This window comes from Thalassophryne amazonica, chromosome 3 (assembly GCF_902500255.1).
Source record: "Thalassophryne amazonica chromosome 3, fThaAma1.1, whole genome shotgun sequence".
Lineage (NCBI taxonomy): Eukaryota > Metazoa > Chordata > Actinopteri > Batrachoidiformes > Batrachoididae > Thalassophryne > Thalassophryne amazonica.
The window spans coordinates 44265005-44284134 of record NC_047105.1 but is presented as its reverse complement, the minus strand read 5'-3'; the positions used below and the strand labels follow the sequence as shown (position 1 = coordinate 44284134).

Genomic DNA, 19130 nt, shown 5'->3' with positions numbered 1-19130 from the left:
AACTGCAAAGACTTCAGTAACAATGAATGTGCGTACGGCACAAAACGGCTGAGTCGGTTCACCTGTAAGGTAAGCCGATAACTCGGCAGAGTTATGGTGTCTCTCCCAGGCTTTTATGGATGATGTGATGAGTAGATGTGAGACAGGTGATGACAGCTGCATAGTGCACCTGGTGGATTCCTTATGGCCACTGCGCCCTCTGGTGCCTGCAACTTGCCAGCAGGCAGGGCGCCCACTGGTGGTGGGCCAGCAGTACCTCCTCTTCGGCGGCCCACACAACAGGACCACCCCCCTCAATGAGCGCCTCCTGGCACCCGACCCGGCTTGTCGGGGTGCAGCTGGTAGAAGTCTGCCAGGAGGGCGGTATCCAAGATGAAGCTCCTCTTCACCCAGGAGCGTTCTTCTGGGCCATATCCCTCCCAGTCGACCAGGTACTGGTACCCCCGACCCCTCCGACGTACTTCAAGGAGGTTCCGAACTGTCCAAGCTGGCTCGCCGTCGATGATACGGGCAGGAGGCGGCGCCGGTCCGGGGGTGCAGAGGTCCGAAGTGTGATATGGTTTAATTTGTGACACATGGAACACCGGATGTATCCGCAGTGAAGCTGGGAGTTGGAGCTTCACTGTGGCGGGACTGATGACTTTCAGGATCTTAAAGGGTCTGATGAACCGGTCAGTGAGTTTTGGGGAGTCCGTATGCAGAGGGATATTCTTCGTAGACAGCCAAACCTCCTGCCCAGGCTGGTAAGCTGGGGCCGGGGCTCGTCGGCGATCTGCGTGGTCCTTAGCCCTCATCCGGGCTCTCAAGAGAGCAGAGGGGGCTGTCTTCCACACCCGACAGCATCTCCTGAGGTGGGCCTGGACCGAGGGGACCTCGACTTCTCCCTCCACGGCAGGAAACAATGGGGGCTGGTACTCCAAACAGACCTCAAAGGGGGAGAGGCCGGTAGATGACGTGACTTGGCTGTTATGAGCGTACTCGATCCAGGCCAGATGTTGACTCCAGGCTGTCGGGTGCACGGAAGTAACACACCTCAAGGCCTGCTCCAAAACCTGGTTGGCCCGCTCTGCTTGGCCGTTGGTCTGGGGGTGGTACCCGGACGACAGGCTCGCCGTGGCCCCCAGCTCCCTACAGAAACTCCTCCAGACTTGCGAGGAGAACTGAGGACCACGGTCCGATACGATGTCCGTTGGGATACCATGCAGACACACGACGTGGTAGACCAGGAGGTCTGCAGTCTCCTGGGCCGTCGGGAGCTTCGGTAGGGCCACAAAGTGGGCCGTCTTGGAAAACCGGTCCACTATCGTCAAGATGACAGTCATGCCCTGGGACGCAGGGAGGCCCATGACAAAGTCCAGGCCAATGTGGGACCAGGGGCGACAAGGCACGGGTAGCAGCTGGAGGAGTCCCTTCTCAGGCTGGTGAACTGCCTTGCCCCTGGCGCAGATAGTACAGGTCCAGACATAATCCTGGGTATCGGCTTCGACCGACGCCCACCAGAACCACTGCCGGACCACTGCCACTGTTCTTCACACCCCCGGATGGCAGGAGAGCTTGGAACCATGACAGAAGTCCAATACGGCAGTCCGAGCGTCTGGTGGGACGTACAGCCTATTGGGTGGTCCACTTTCGGGATCCGGGTGTCGCGTCAGGGCCTCCCTGACCACTTCCTCCACGTCCCACGTGAGGGCGGCGACGACAGTGGACTCCGGCAAGATGGTGTCTGGTGGGTCCAACAGCTTCGCTCCAATCTCTTCTTCATGCACCCGGGACAGGGCATCAGACCTAAGGTTTTTGGTCCAGGAGCGGTATGTTATCTTGAAATTGAAGCGTCCGAAGAACAGTGACCGTCGGGCTTGTCTGGGGTTCAGATGCTTAGCGGTCTGGATGTATTCCAGGTTCCGATGGTCAGTGAGAACCACAAATGGGACCACAGCTCCCTCCAACAGATGTCTCCACTCCTCAAGGGCCTCTTTCACCACCAGGAGTTCCTGGTTGCCAACGTCATAGTTCCGCTCAGCTGGGGTTAACCTGCAGGAGAAATAGGCACAAGGGTGGAGAACACTATCGGACTCCCTGCTCTGGGACAAAACGGCTCCTATCCCTGAGTCAGAGGCATCCACTTCAACAATAAACTGGCGGTTAGGATCAGGCTGCACCAGAACTGGTGCAGTCGAAAACCGGTGTTTCAACTCCCTAAATGCGGCTTCGCACCGATCCGACCTGGTGAAGGGGATTTTTGTGGAGGTCAGGGCTGTAAGAGGACCAACAACCTGACTATAGCCCTTAATGAACCTCCTGTAAAAATTGGCGAACCTAGGAACTGTTGCAGCTTCCTACGATTTACCGGTTGGGGCCAATCTCTCACCGCCGCTACCTTAGCCGGATCGGGTGCGACGGAGTTGGAGGAGATGATAAACCCCAGGAAGGACAAAGAAGTGCGGTGGAACTCACACTTCTCGCCCTTCACAAACAGCCGGTTCTCCAACAACCGCTGCAGGACCTGACGGATATGCTTAACATGGGTCTCAGAGTCCGGGGAGAAGATGAGGATATCGTCTAGATATACGAAGACGAATAGGTGCAGGAAATCCCGCAGAACGTCATTAACCAAAGCTTGGAACATCACGGGGGCGTTAGTGAGGCCGAACGGCATGACCAGGTACTCAAAGTGACCTAAGGGGGTGTTAAATGCCGTCTTCCATTCGTCTCCCTTCCGTATCCGAACCAGGTGATAAGCATTTCTGAGATCCAATTTAGTGAATATTTTGGCTCCATGCAGGGGCGTGAACACTGAATCCAATAGAGGCAACGGGTATCGGTTGCGAACCTTGATCTCGTTCAGCCCTCTATAATCAATGCATGGACGGAGTCTGCCATCCTTCTTGCCCACAAAAAAGAAACCTGCACCTAACGGGGATGAGGAATTTCAGTTTAGCCCGGCAGCTAAAGAGTCCCGGCTGTAGGTCTCCATTGATTTACGCTCAGGACGTGAGAGATTGTACAGCCTGCTGGACGGGTACTCAGCGCCTCGAACCAAATCAATGGTACAATCATACGGTCAGTGCGGGGGCAGAGTGAGTGCCAGATCTTTGCTGAAAACGTCAGCAAGATCATGATACTCAGTCGGCACCGTCGTGAGATTGGGGGGGACTCGGACCTCCTCATTAACAGCATCACCAGGTGGCACCAAGGATCTTAAACACTCCCAGTGGCAGGTTTCACTCCATTGAGCCACAACCCCAGACGGCCAATCGATCCGGGGATTGTGCTTCACCATCCATGGAAATCCCAACATAATTCTGGAGGTAGAAGGTGTCACATAAAACACAATCTCCTCCCTGTGATTACCAGAGACAACCAAGGTTAAAGGCTGTGTCTGGTGTGTGATTTCTGGAAGAAGAGTGCCATCTAGTGCCCGCACCTTCAATGGTGAAGGAACGGCCACCAGAGGGAGCCCTACCTCCTTAGCCCACCTACTGTCCAGTAGGTTCCCTTCCGACCCTGTGTCGATCAGTGCTGGGGCGGTAAGGGTTAAATCCCCACAAAGGATTGTGACTGGGAGTCGTGCGCATTTGCGTGGGACACCCGTGTGGTTTGTATGACTCACTCTTAACCCAGTCTCTAAGGTTGAGCCTTGTTGTTTAACTGCCTGGGCCCCTTATTCTGCGCATGCTCATTCGAGCCACAATAAACACACTCTCCATGTGCCAGCTTCCTTTGTTTTTCTTTTTTTGTGACTTTAGCTCTGCTCGTTTCCATTGCAACGTCAGCAGGGGAAGCTGTGTGATGCGGAGAGCCCTGGCATTGGAGCGGGGAGAAGACGGCACTCGCTCGGATCTGGATGGAAGAGGGACAGCGTGCACCCGGCCACGCCCTTCGTCTCGCTCCCGCTTAAGTTCCTCTAACCGACTGTCTAAGCGAATAACCAGATCAATAAGCCCATCTAAATCCCACGGCTGATCCTTAGCCACCAGATGCTCCTTTAGGGCCGGAGACAGCCCGTTTACAAAGGCAGCGCGGAGCGCTACTGAATTCCAGCCGGCCCTCGCTGCCGCAACACGAAAGTCGACTGCGTATTCAGCCGCGCTCCGGAGGCCCTGTCTTATCGACAACAACATATTTGAAGCGGATTGGCCTCTATTAGGATGGTCAAACACCTGTCGAAATTCCCTGATAAACCCAGTATAAGTCGAGAGGAGCCACGAGTCCTGCTCCCAGAGTGCCGTAGCCCAGGCACGTGCCTTGCCCTGAAGCAAAGTAATTACATAAGCCACCCGGCTGTGGTCTGACGCCTACATCACGGGACGTTGCGAAAAAACAAGCGCGCACTGCATCAAGAAGTCCGCACACGTTTCGACACAACCCCCGTACGGTTCCGGGGAGCTAATGTAAGCTTCAGGCGATGGGGGGGGGGCCTTTGAACAACCACTGGATTTTCTGTGTTAAGCGACAGGTCCACAGGAGGAGTGGCTGCAGCCGCGCCTGACGCGCGCCTCCACCTGAGCGGTGAGAGCCTCCATCCTGCGGCTGAGGTGAACGTCCTGCTCGGTTAAAAAAATCCAACCAAGCAATGACGTTGGTGAGAATGTGCTGCAGCTCACCCAACGCACCTCCTGGTGGAGCCTGCGCACCTTGCAATTCCATTGGCTGTTCAACTGGTGGTAAACGCCTCTCAGAGTCCATGACGTGGCCGAGTAATCCTGTTGAGAAAGTGAATGCACAGACCCACGCCAGGGGACGTAAATGAACGGTCAATAGGAATTCCAAATAAATCACAATTTATTCTGCAAATGTGCACAACACTCGAATATGCTTTTAGACAGTCAATTCAAAACGGTGATGCGTGGGCAGGTCCAAGGGTAGGAGACGCCTATCCAGAGAAGAGCCGGGACCCACGAAGTTCCACCGCCAACGGAAACCTGCAACACACCAGAGCCAAGTCCTGAATCCCCAGGTGGCCACTGCTCCAGCTGTCAGACCCGGTACTGCTGGCATTAGCAAAACAGGTTAAGGTGGGTGTGTGTACACCCAGCAAACAGTCAGTAACTCACAGAAATCCTCCCGAAGGAATAAATCCAGATACTCCCAGAGTGCAGAGGAAAACTGGAGAACGTGCAGTGTCAATGGTTATACTCAGTAAGTCAGAAGTGAGGAGAGGAGACGCCAACTCCTCCAACTTCCACAAACTCGGCTACAAGCTGCAAGTATAAGTCACAACTGCAAAGACTTCAGTAACAATGAATATGCGTACGGCACAAAACGGCTGAGTCGGTTTACCTGTAAGGTAAGCCGATAACTCGGCAGAGTTATGGTGTCTCTCCCAGGCTTTTATGGATGATGTGATGAGTAGATGTGAGACAGTGAAGACAGCTGCAAAGTGCACCTGGTGGATTCCTTATGGCCACTGCGCCCTCTGGTGCCTGCAACCTGCCAGCAGGCAGGGCACCCTCTGGTGGTGGGCCAGCAGTACCTCCTCTTTGGCGGCCCACACAACACCCGTAATGACAACATGATTTTTTTTTTTTTTTTTTTTGCAAATTTATTAGAAATTAAAAACTAAGAAATCACATGTACATACGTAAGTATTCACACCCTTTGCTTAGTATTCTTGAATATGATCAAAGCAGAGGAAAAACGAGCACTCACAGGGACCAGGAGTGGAGGTGCACGGCTCAAAAACCAAGTCAATATAAATAAATGAAGCCAGCAACACTCAAGTGTCCTTCTTAATAAAGGTTTTAATGACTCATGGCAAGGCAACAGGATCAGGAGCACAGACGCATTTTGACTAGGTCTTCCTCAGTGTGTGAGAGTGTGTCACACACTCTCACACACTGAGGACACACAACAAGTTTTTCCTTACCACTGTTGCTTTGGGGGTTGGTAAGGTTAGACCTTACCTGTGTGAAGCGCCTTGAGGCAACTCTGTTGTGATTTGACGGTATATAAAGGAAATAAATTGAAAATTGGATCACACACATTGTGAGGAAGCAACAGCTTTAGTATTTTGGACATGTGGCGGGTTTCCCTGGGCATGATCCAGATCCACACCAAGGAGACGACCCACATGTCACCTTGTTGCAGCAAATACATGGTTAGTTTTGAGAGGTGGAGATGGACCAGTTGTCTACTTGGGAAGGTTCTATGCCGTGGTGGGTTTTCACTGTTTGTCTAAAGTATTGCATATAAGATGTTCTCTCTCTCTCTCTCTCTCTCTCTCTCTCTCTCTCTCTCTCTCCCTCTGCATACTCTATACTACTATATACGGTACATCACTTGAGTTTCATTGCATCATCGCGATTGAGCTTATTTCTCTGCTGGGAATGGGGTTGGAAATGGAGGTATTCTCCAACATTTAACAGTAAATTTATCACTAGATTAACTTCAGCTTGTAGTTCTTACATCACATTTTGGTGAAACGGTATCATCAGGAAGTTTGAGCAGGAGTCACATGTGAGGAAAGACTTTGGAGCAGACTTAAACATGGCTCTGTCAGTCTGTCTGTCATTTCCCTTTAGATCAAGTGTTTGGCTGTCGTCTGGAGATGCTCTGTGAGAGAGAGAAGAGCACCGTCCCTCGCTTCGTTAGACTTTGTACCGAGGCCGTGGAGAGGAGAGGTACAGTCACACGTCTGCCGATGAAAACACGCTGCAAAGTCCTGTTAAAGTGATGCTAAACATAGAATGGACACATGAGAAAGAATCTCAGTTGTCTTTTATGCAACAGTCACTTGACAGCTTTTCTGCACCTAACAGCATTCAGATCTGTGATGTAAAACCATCAAACAAAAACAATGCTGAAGTGGTTTGATTGCTTGACAGAAGGTAGACTAGAACGCGCACCTTCAGCTTCAGAAAAGGACTCTGACAGCTGTCAGCAGAGACGGATCTAAATGAGAGAAAATAGAGTTGTTTAGAAACACTGTAGGAACAGTTCAGCAAATAAATGTTTAATACATAACAGTGTGTTAACTGTGTGTTTTAACCACAAATTTTCATTTTCATGGTAGAAAATGTCCAGACTCTTTTTGACAGTTACCAAACTGCATGCTTACATTTAAAGACAATGACAAACTGAGAAACTCTAAGGAATAACTGTGTAATCACTGCAGGAGAAGTAAAACATTAGTCGTCCAGTCGTCCTGTTTTTACAATTCTTTGAAACCATTTAAAAAGAAATTCATAAATCACTACAAAAACCAGAAATACCAGCAACAGGTTTCTGCATTCTGCTGAGCATTTTGTTATGAAGTATTACATTCTAGCCAATCAGAAGACAAGGAGTGGAGATCTTGTTTGGAAAAAATAGTTTTGCCAGCTGCACGGTAGGGGCAACCTTGAACCAAGGATCCTTTTCTTTCTTTTCTTTCTTTCTTTTTAATATTTATTTCATTCATTTAAAAGAAAAACAGAAAAGCAAAAAACAAAAGCACCACAATACCAGAATGAAAAGGAGCAGAAAGAAGAACAAGTCTTATGATTTCTGCCCCTTTTAACAATACAATCTTTCAATATACAGCATCATAGTCAACATTATTTAACAGATTGCATGTCTTTAACTTGTCGCATACCACTGACCCATTTCATAATTATGACCAGAAATTAATAGATTACATCACTGACAGGTTACATTTAAACTTAAGACACTCCAAACATTATTAACAGTTTACTTTTTTTTTTTGACTTTCTTGCAGCCCACTGACTTACTTCATAGTTTCATACTTACTTAATACATCTAATTTAATATGTTTTTTAAATAATTTAAGCGACCTTAATTCTTTAATTTCTTTATTAAGATTGTTCCATAATTTGACACCATTTACTGCAATACTCCTTTCCTTTACTTTGGTTCTAAATCTTGGTTTTTTAAAGACTTCTATTCCTTTCAATTTATAACTACTTACTCTTTTTTCAAACATATTTTGAATGTTTGTTGGTAAAGTATTTTTATTAACTTGGTACATCGTTTGTAATATTTTCAAATCAACTAAATCATGAAATTTAAGTACCCTATACTTAATAAACAATGGATTAGATGGATCTCTAAAACCACTGTTACTAATCACTTTTAAAGCTCTTTTCTGCAAAATAAATAAAGGTTGTATATAGGTTGTATATGTTGATCCCCAGATTTCTACACAGTAAGTTAAATATGGGACAATCAATGAATTGTACAATGTTAATAAACCATAACTATTTAATGAATATTTTACTTTATGCAAAACAGCAATGGCTTTTGCTATTTTCCTTTTATGTAATTTATGTGTGACTTCCATGTAAGATCTTCATCAATCATGACTCCTAAAAATTTCATTTCTTTTACCCTTTGTATATCCATTCCATCTATTTGTAATGACACATTATTTTCTTTCGCTCTATCATTAAACAATATGAAATTTGTCTTATTAATATTTAGTGACAATCTGTTTATATCAAACCAATGTTTAACTTTTTCCAACTCTGTATTTATCACTTGTGCTACTTCCTGTATATCTGATCCAGAGTAAAACAGCGTTGTATCATCAGCAAATAAAATGCTGCCAAGCACATTGGATACATTCACAAAATCATTGATATACAAAATAAACAGTTTGGGTCCAAGTACCGATCCTTGTGGTACTCCATAAATAATGTTACACAATTCTGATTTGGTATTATTTATCTGAACAAACTGTTTTCTATTTTCTAAGTAGCTTTTTACCCACTGATGTGCAACACCTCTTATTCCATATTGTTGTAACTTGTGGAGCAATCTTGAGTGGTCTATAACATCAAAAGCCTTTTTCAGGTCAATAAAAATACTTACAAAATAATCCTTATTATCTATTGTTGTTGATATTTTCTCTATTAGTTCCATAATTGCCATAGCTGTCGAATGTTTTGTTCTGAATCCATACTGAGCATTATTTAAAATATGATGTTTCTCAATAAATTTATCCAATCTTGTTACAAAAACTTTTTCCATAATTTTAGAAAACTGTGGAAGCAATGATACTGGCCTGTAATTAGAAAAATTATGTTTGTCTCCATTTTTATATAATGGGACTACCTTAGCAATTTTCATTTCATCTGGAAAAACCCCAGTTGACAGAGACAGATTACAAATATAAGTAAATGGTTCAATAACAATTTCTATTATACTTTTTACAGTCATCATGTCTAAATCTTCATGGTCAGTTGATCTTTTGCTTACACAGTTTTTTACAATATTTCTTATTTCATCTTTTTCCACATTGTCCAGGAAAATACTATTGACCGTATTTACCAATGTACATAATTTATCTTCTATTATTGGTTTATTTCCCACCAGACTTGACCCTACATTTGAAAAATAATCATTAAACCCATTTGCAACTTCTTTTATATCATATATCTCTTTATTTTCCTTAACAAAGTAATTTGGAATAGTTTCTTTCGTTCCATCACTATCAATCACACTTTTTATAATTCCCCATGTTACCCTCATATTATCTTTACTCTTATTTAGTTTTTCACTGTAATAATCTTTTTTTTTGTTTCCTAATTATTGTTAATAGTTTATTTTTATATTTTTTGTATTTATGTTCTGATTCCTTTGTTTGCACCAACCCTGTTCCTGGAGGGCACCTTCCCTCCATGTTTTCTAACTCTCCCTGTTCCACTTCCAGGCAATTAACTCTATCAGGTGTAATCAGCCAATCAAAAGCTGGAAAACACCACTTTTAAAAAATCAGGTGTGACTTCAGGAGGTAGATGTGGAAAACATGCAGAGCAGGTGCTCTCCAGGAACAGGGTTGCTGACCCCTGCGCTTGGCATGCGGTGCATTTGGAAAGTATTCACAGCGCTTCCCTTTTTACACATTTTGTTATGTGACAGCCTTATTCCAAAATGGAGTAAATAAATTTTTTCCCTCAAAATTCTACTCACAACACCTCACAATGACAACATGAAAAAAGTTTTTGGAAATTTTTGTAAATTAATTAAAAATAAAAAACTAAGTATAGATGGGCAGCCAGCTCTAGGAAGAGTCATGGTGGATCCGAACTTCTTTCATTTACAGATGATGGAGGCCACTACGCTCATTGGGACCTTCAAGCAGCAGAAATGTTTCTGTATGCTTCCCCAGATTTGTGCCTTGAGACAATCCTGTCTTGTAGGTCTGCAGACAATTCCTTTGACTTCCCGCTTGGCTCTGACATGGACTATCAACTGTGGGACCTTATACGTAGACAGGTGTGTGCCTTTCCAACTCATGTCCAATCAACTGAATTTACCCCAGGTGGACTCCAGTTGAGCTGTAGAAACATCTCAAGGATGATAAGTGGAAACAGGATGCACCTGAGCTCAATTTTGAGATTAATGGCAATAGCTGTGAATACTTATGTACATGTGAGTTCTTAGTATTTTTTATATAAATTTGCAAAAATGTAAAAAAAAAGAAAAAGAAACTTTTTTTCACATTGTCATTATGGGGTATTGTGTGTAGAATTTTGAGGAAAAAAATTAATTTAATCCATTTTGGAATAAGACTGTAACATAACAAAATGTGGAAAAAGTGAAGTACTGTGAATACTTTCCAGATGCACTGTAAATCCACTACTTTAGCCTTTCGATATCACCTCCAACCTTTATTCTGTTGACAAACCTAAGGGTCTCTTCACACATAGCACAAATAAGTAGGAATCAGGGTGAATCACAACGAAACAGCCAGCACGGAAACATCGAGCCAATGTCGGGAGGGACACACGGTCAGGCAGGCATAAATGATCCTGTCGCAGCGAGAACACAGTGTGAGCAGCTGGAGCATGTGTAACCACATCGCGCAGCTGCTGTGGAAAAAATAAAAAATACATGCCACCCACGGGATTTGAACCTGCAATTTACAAAAGCTCTGATTGCCAGCCAGAAACTTTATCACTGCACTACCTTCGCTGTCGTATAAAAGGTGCGTAAAATGCCTGAAATCAACAAGGAGATAAACGTATTTAAAAAAAAAAATAAAACCACACACCATAAAAAACGCTGCATTTTATTGCATCCCTCTTATCAAACTGACAATACAAGTATGAACCGTCTGTTCCTCTGTAGATGACCCATGGTCACAGACGTACAATCATGCAATGACATGAATGAAGCAGTTTGCTTTTATCACGTCCATATCTGCTGGCCCAGTGTCCAGCCGGCCCTGTGCACTTGTGTGGCCCGACATGTGTGTCCTGTGGATGGCATGCCGCAGCATAGACACTGCGTCATGTGGAACAGAGCTCACGTGGGTGATCTGACAGTCCGTTTTACTTGGGGCAGCCTGTCAATGTGCGCGCCGTGCACTACTTGCTGCAGCCCGTTGCAACAGCGATATATGTTTTTATGTACGTCCAGGTGAGGACAGCAAGCAGACACACGCGCTTCACAGTGGACAGTTGTAAGTTCATGTCTGTCAAAACACGGTATGTGTTCCCCAGCTGGGACATCCAGAACCAGAGAGCTCAACAGCAGCTGCTGTTGGTGGACACACCCCCTGTCAGTTCAGTGTGCACACCGTATCACTCTCTGTTATGTGATCTTTTTTTTTAGTTATTTGTTATGTAATTGTGTATGTAGGTAGTGTAGTACTTATTAATATACCTGTCCTGGCTGTAGTCTCTGTGTTTGTACTGTGACACGTCTTATGCACTGAGCCGTCATTTGTGTCTCTGGTCAGCAGCTGGGAGGCGCCTCCCTGTGCTGTGTGCACTCTGACCTGGCTGTCCGGCCCCGCATGTGCTCATGTCTGTACATACATATAAGCATTTTATGCAAGTGTGCCCTCCCCTACACCACATGTGGGGGAGGGCCATTAACTTTAACTAGTAATGACTTCATGACTTTCTTTGCTAACAAAATTTTAACTATTAGAGAAAAAATTACTCATAACCATCCCAAAGATGTATCATTATCTTTGGCTGCTTTCAGTGATGCCGGTATTTGGTTAGACTCTTTCTCTCCGATTGTTCTGTCTGAGTTATTTTCATTAGTTACTTCATCCAAACCATCAACATGTTTATTAGACCCCATTCCTACCAGGCTGCTCAAGGAAGCCCTACCATTATTTAATGCTTCGATCTTAAATATGATCAATCTATCTTTGTTAGTTGGCTATGTACCACAGGCTTTTAAGGTGGCAGTAATTAAACCATTACTTAAAAAGCCATCACTTGACCCAGCTATCTTAGCTAATTATAGGCCAATCTCCAACCTTCCTTTTCTCTCAAAAATTCTTGAAAGGGTAGTTGTAAAACAGCTAACTGATCATCTGCAGAGGAATGGTCTATTTGAAGAGTTTCAGTCAGGTTTTAGAATTCATCATAGTACAGAAACAGCATTAGTGAAGGTTACAAATGATCTTCTTATGGCCTCGGACAGTGGACTCATCTCTGTGCTTGTTCTGTTAGACCTCAGTGCTGCTTTTGATACTGTTGACCATAAAATTTTATTACAGAGATTAGAGCATGCCATAGGTATTAAAGGCACTGCGCTGCGGTGGTTTGAATCATATTTGTCTAATAGATTACAATTTGTTCATGTAAATGGGGAATCTTCTTCACAGACTAAAGTTAATTATGGAGTTCCACAAGGTTCTGTGCTAGGACCAATTTTATTCACTTTATACATGCTTCCCTTAGGCAGTATTATTAGACGGTATTGTTTAAATTTTCATTGTTACGCAGATGATACCCAGCTTTATCTATCCATGAAGCCAGAGGACACACACCAATTAGCTAAACTGCAGGATTGTCTTACAGACATAAAGACATGGATGACCTCTAATTTCCTGCTTTTAAACTCAGATAAAACTGAAGTTATTGTACTTGGCCCCACAAATCTTAGAAACATGGTGTCTAATCAGATCCTTACTCTGGATGGCATTACCCTGACCTCTAGTAATACTGTGAGAAATCTTGGAGTTATTTTTGATCAGGATATGTCATTCAAAGCGCATATTAAACAAATATGTAGGACTGCTTTTTTGCATTTACGCAATATCTCTAAAATTAGAAAGGTCTTGTCTCAGAGTGATGCTGAAAAACTAATTCATGCATTTATTTCCTCTAGGCTGGACTATTGTAATTCATTATTATCAGGTTGTCCTAAAAGTTCCCTAAAAAGCCTTCAGTTAATTCAAAATGCTGCAGCTAGAGTACTAACGGGGACTAGAAGGAGAGAGCATATCTCACCCATATTGGCCTCTCTTCATTGGCTTCCTGTTAACTCTAGAATAGAATTTAAAATTCTTCTTCTTACTTATAAGGTTTTGAATAATCAGGTCCCATCTTATCTTAGGGACCTTGTAGTACCATATCACCCCAATAGAGCGCTTCACTCTCAGACTGCAGGCTTACTTGTAGTTCCTAGGGTTTGTAAGAGTAGAATGGGAGGCAGAGCCTTCAGCTTTCAGGCTCCTCTCCTGTGGAACCAGCTCCCAATTCAGATCAGGGAGACAGACACCCTCTCTACTTTTAAGATTAGGCTTAAAACTTTCCTTTTTGCTAAAGCTTATAGTTAGGGCTGGATCAGGTGACCCTGAACCATCCCTTAGTTATGCTGCTATAGACGTAGACTGCTGGGGGGTTCCCACGATGCACTGTTTCTTTCTCTTTTGCTCTGTATGCACCACTCTGGATTTAATCATTAGTGATCGATCTCTGCTCCCCTCCACAGCATGTCTTTTTCCTGGTTCTCTCCCTCAGCCCCAACCAGTCCCAGCAGAAGACTGCCCCTCCCTGAGCCTGGTTCTGCTGGAGGTTTCTTCCTGTTAAAAGGGAGTTTTCCTTCCCACTGTAGCCAAGTGCTTGCTCACAGGGGGTCGTTTTGACCGTTGGGGTTTTACATAATTATTGTATGGCCTTGCCTTACAATATAAGGCGCCTTGGGGCAACTGTTTGTTGTGATTTGGCGCTATATAAAAAAAAAATTGATTGAATTGATCTGTCTATCTCTATCAGTAAGACTACTTGTATGATTTCTTACTTTATCTTGAATATAACTAGATTTGAGGTGGGATCACTATTCTAATTCAAATTTAAATGAGTGCTTCTCGTGTTCAAAACATTTTGCTGAAATTTGAGGGTTTTTTTTTTTTTTAGATATTTTTTTAAAAATATGCCCAACTAATGATTTTTCCTTTATATTTTTTTGGAATGTGTACTTTAATGTTGCAATAATGTACACCCATTTCACCTTGTACACCCCTGATTCTGTCAGATCTCAAAAGCTTTGCAGAGTAGGTCCTGATTAGTACTTGGTTGTGAGATCTCTTAGCAGTACCGAGGATGGTACGTGTGTTTGTTGAGCAGGAGTTGCATCACGGTCATCCAGTGTAAAACTTGTGTTGAATCCTCATGTGGCTCTCTAGTGGGTTATCTGGGGTAAGCCAAAATCCAAAAAATCAGTAAAGTTAATGTGAACATAAGGTAGCTAAGGTTAAAGTGGTTTGAACCAGTCTGTATAGAACAGGTTTGTATCTGATTAAACACAATTTAGCCAAATTAAAAACAGTTTGTGCTATTTGTCATAAAATATGGCATTGTCGGCATGATTTGTACAGTTGTAGAACATGTTTAAGCAAACACACACACACACATACACACACACTCATCTTCAACCGCTTAGTCCAATCAAGGGTCATGGGGGGCTGGAGTCTATCCCAGCAGTCATAGAGCACGAGGGGGGGTACATCCAGGACAGGACACCAGTCTGTCGCAGGGCCACAAACAGACAAACAAACACATTCACACCCACTCGCACACCTGTGGACAATTCAAAGATTCCAATCCACCTAACCCGCATGCCTTTGGATGTGGGAGGAAACCGGATCACCTGGAGGAAACCCACACAAACACGGGGAGAGCATGCAAACTCCACACAGAAAGGCCACAGGCAGGAATTGAACCCATGACCTTCTCGCTGTGAGGCAACAGTGCTAACCACTAATCCACCGTGCTGCCCGCACTTGAAACATATGTGTTTGAAATAACATGACAAACGAACATATTTCACAAGCTGGAACCTTTTTTTCTGGGTAAAATTACTTCAAATGATTGTCTTATCACAATAGTTGATGGTTTTTCTGACCTTTGACAGCAGGATTCATTGTCTGATCATTTCAGCTCTATTTGAAAATGACCTCTTTTTAGCTCATACAATACACAGGCAAACTCTGATTACTTTTATGTGGTATGTTGCAGGACTGGATACTGATGGCATCTACCGAGTTTCTGGCAACCTGGCGGTTATTCAGAAACTGCGCTTCCTGGTCAACCATGGTGAGGAACAATCCACAGATGAACATAGAATTCAGCAATAAAAAATTTGTCTTGTCATTTAAAATCAAAATAAAATCAAATAACACTGTAAATCTCAACATGTTGACAGAACTAAAAAAAAAAGTTGTAACTGATTGTGACCATTTAAGTTCATGTACTCAAAAATAATAATAAGTTAAATATTTGAACTTAGTAATATATATTGTGATTCCAGCCAATTTAAATCAGTTAACTCAAAACTCAAAATTTATTTTAAGTAAAATTAAGTACCTAATTTGTGTTAAATCGTTGCTAGTTTGTAATGTACAGTAGTGTTCAGAATAATAGTAGTGCTATGTGACTAAAAAGATTAATCCAGGTTTTGAGTATATTTCTTATTGTTACATGGGAAACAAGGTACCAGTAGATTCAGTAGATTCTCACAAATCCAACAAGACCAAGCATTCATGATATGCACACTCTTAAGGCTATGAAATTGGTCTATTAGTAAAAAAAGTAGAAAAGGGGGTGTTCACAATAATAATAATGTGGCATTCAGTCAGTGAGTTTGTCAATTTTGTGGAACAAACAGGTGTGAATCAGGTGTCCCCTATGTAAGGATGAAGCCAGCACCTGTTGAAATTGCTTTTCTCTTTGAAAGCCTGAGGAAAATGGGATGTTCGAGACATTGTTCAGAAGAACAGCGTAGTTTGATTAAAAAGCTGATTGGAGGGGAAAACGTATATACAGGTGCAAAAAATTATAGGCTGTTCATCTACAATGATCTCCAATGCTTTAAATTTGACAAAAAAAAAAAAAAAAAATAGAGACGCATGGAAGAAAACGGAAAACAACCATCAAAATGAATAGAAGAATAACCAGAATGGCAAAGGCTCACCCACTGATCAGCTCCAGGATGATCAAAGACAGTCTGGAGTTACCTGTAAGTGCTGTGACAGTTAGAAGACGCCTGTGTGAAGCTAATTTATTTGCAAGAATCACCCGCAAAGTCCCTCTGTTAAATAAAAGACATGTGCAGAAGAGGTTAGAATTTGCCAAAGAACACATCAACTGGCCTAAAGAGAAATGGAGGAATATTTTGTGGACTGATGAGAGTAAAATTGTTCTTTTTGGGTCCAAGGGCCACAGACAGTTTGTGAGACGACCCCCAATCTCTGAATTCAAGCCACAGTTCACAGTGAAGACAGTGAAGCATGATGGTGCAAGCATCATGATATGAGCATGTTTCTCCTACTATGGTGTTGGGCCTATATATCGCATACCAGGATCAGTTTGGATATGTTGAAATACTTGAAGAGGTCATGTTGCTTTATGCTGAAGAGGACATGCCCTTGAAATGGGTGTTTCAACAAGACAATGACCTCAAGCACATTAGTAAATGAGCAAAATCTTGGTTCCAAACCAACAAAATTAATGTTTTGGAGTGGCCTGCCCAATCCACTGATGTAAATCCAATTGAGAACTTGTGGGGTGACATCAAAAAAGCTGTTTCTGAAGCAAAACCAAGAAATGTGAATGAATTGTGGAATGTTGTTAAAGAATCTTGGAGTGGAATAACAGCTGAAAGGTGCCACAAGTTGGTTGATTCCATGCCTCGCAGATGTGAAGAAATCATGAAAAACTGTGGTTATACAACTAAATACTAGTTTAGTGATTCACAGGATTGCTAAAAAAGCAGTTTGAACATAATAGTTTTGAGTTTGTAGCGTCAACAGCAGATGCTACTATTATTGTGAACACCCTCTTTTCTACTTTTTTTTACTAATAGCCCAATTTCATAGCCTTAAGAGTGTGCATATCATGAATGCTTGGTCTTGTTGGATTTGTGAGAATCTACTGAGTCAACTGGTACCTTGTTTCCCATGTAACAATAAGAAATATACTCAAAACCTGGATTAATCTTTTTAGTCACACAGCACTACTATTATTCTGAACACTATTGTATATAGGGGTGTTTTTTCATAGAAATGGTATATAGCATTTATAATCATCTGTTCATCAGTGTATGATTCCCTGAAACAACAACTCGTGTTTCCTTTGGGCTCCTTCACACATAGTGCGAATTTGGTTGAACTACACATGAAGTGCGCATGAAGCAGTGCGCATGCTTCCAATGCCTCGTATAACTGTTGCTACAACTATTTGTGCACACCAGCGGCTGAAAGACAGAGTGTGCACTGTGCGAGCCCATTGAACCCTGTCGGAGCAGGTGTCGCCAAATTCCAGCTGACACACACAAACGTCTAACACCGCTCGTTTGACACTTAGAAAATGTGTGGCCATTCGCACTCTTAACAGAACAACAGTCTGCAGACAATCAGGATGTGATATATATATATATATATATGACACAAAACTAAAGTCATTTCAAATGGCAACTTTCTGGCTTTAAGAAACACTATAAGAAATCAGGAAAAATAATTGTGGCAGTCAGTAATGGTTACTTTTTTAGACCAAGCAGAGGGAAAAAAATATGGACTCACTCAATTCTGAGGAATAAATTATGGAATCACCCTGTAAATTTTCATCCCCAAAACTAACACCTGCATCAAATCAGATCTGCTCATTAGTCTGCATCTAAAAAGGAGTGATCACACCTTGGAGAGCTGTTGCACCAAGTGGACTGACATGAATCATGGCTCCAACACAAGAGATGTCAATTGAAACAAAGGAGAGGATTATCAAACTCTTAAAAGAGGGTAAATCATCACGCAATTATTAACTGTTGGTTTTTGCAGAACGAGCAGTGACTACTGACGGCCGCTACATGTTCCCAGCGGAGCTGGTACAAGGTAGATGTAGACGGTGGAGAAAACAGCCACCTGTACTTGTTCAGCCTGCTTGTTTGTGCATATTTTTTTGGTATAATGTGAAGACCTCAGCAGTCAAACGTAACACACCCACCCACAGTCTGACATGCAGAGCTACAGCAGACACGCACCCGACACTTTGGTGCTTGTGCTACCATTTGCTTAATGTATGTGTGTCCCTTAGGCGTTCTGCTTTTGGATTTCTGATGTAATAACACGCAGCAGGTTGTACAGCGAGCACTCACAGAACGCAGCTGCCATCATGTGGTCAAACCAGAGACGCCTTTGTGTTTTCATCGACTTTAATCACACAGCTGTATCCATCTGACGAATGTTTCTCAGCATCAGATGCTCGAGTGTACGCTTCATATTGCATCCCTGACTCAAAGTAGTAAAAGCCTTTCTGTCTTATGATGAGAAACATTGGTCAGGACTGGATTCTCAGACCTGTTCTCAGTGAGTCTGTGTCTTCTTGTACTGTCACCGAGCATTTCTATCTCCCTCCTGCAGCAGCAAGTCTTCACGCTTTGACTGGCCAGAAGCTGCAGCCGGCTCCGTTTGATGATGCTGTAACTGTAACCGTCACTCTCGTTCACACTGCTTTCTCCTTTTGTTCTCCTCCTCTGACCCTGTCTTTGTGCATTACCCCTCATCCTCGCCATTTCCTCCTCTCTGCCTCTCAGAGGAGAAGCTGAATTTGGATGCCAGTGAGTGGGAGGACATTCATGTCGTCACTGGAGCTTTGAAACTTTTCTTTCGCGAGCTTCCTGAACCCCTGGTGCCCTACGGCTTCTTCACCGACATCGTGGAGACAGTCAGTGAGTTAGCAGCTGCAATCCCATTCACAAATTCTGACAGTGGAAGCGGATATGGAATTAAAGTTCTTCTTCTTTAGCTGACCTGCAAGAATGTGTGGTTTTTCTGCTGATGTGTATATTCATGATTACATATGATGTCAGATGTATTTTAATAGTTTTATGTAAAATGTTTGAGCATATTTAATATGTCTCAAACTTAAAAAAAAAGCTGTGAATGT

At 43.3% G+C, this 19130-nt stretch overlaps 1 protein-coding gene across 1 annotated transcript in view; it reads left to right on the top strand.

The window, feature by feature from the left end:
- arhgap9 (Rho GTPase activating protein 9) overlaps positions 1 to 19130 on the top strand; it is a 164200-nt gene that overhangs the window by 135011 nt on the left and 10059 nt on the right. The window contains 4 exon segments of the mRNA XM_034166131.1: positions 6522 to 6620; positions 15207 to 15284; positions 18023 to 18076; positions 18778 to 18912. Of these exon segments, the coding sequence (XP_034022022.1) occupies positions 6522 to 6620; positions 15207 to 15284; positions 18023 to 18076; positions 18778 to 18912 (366 nt within the window).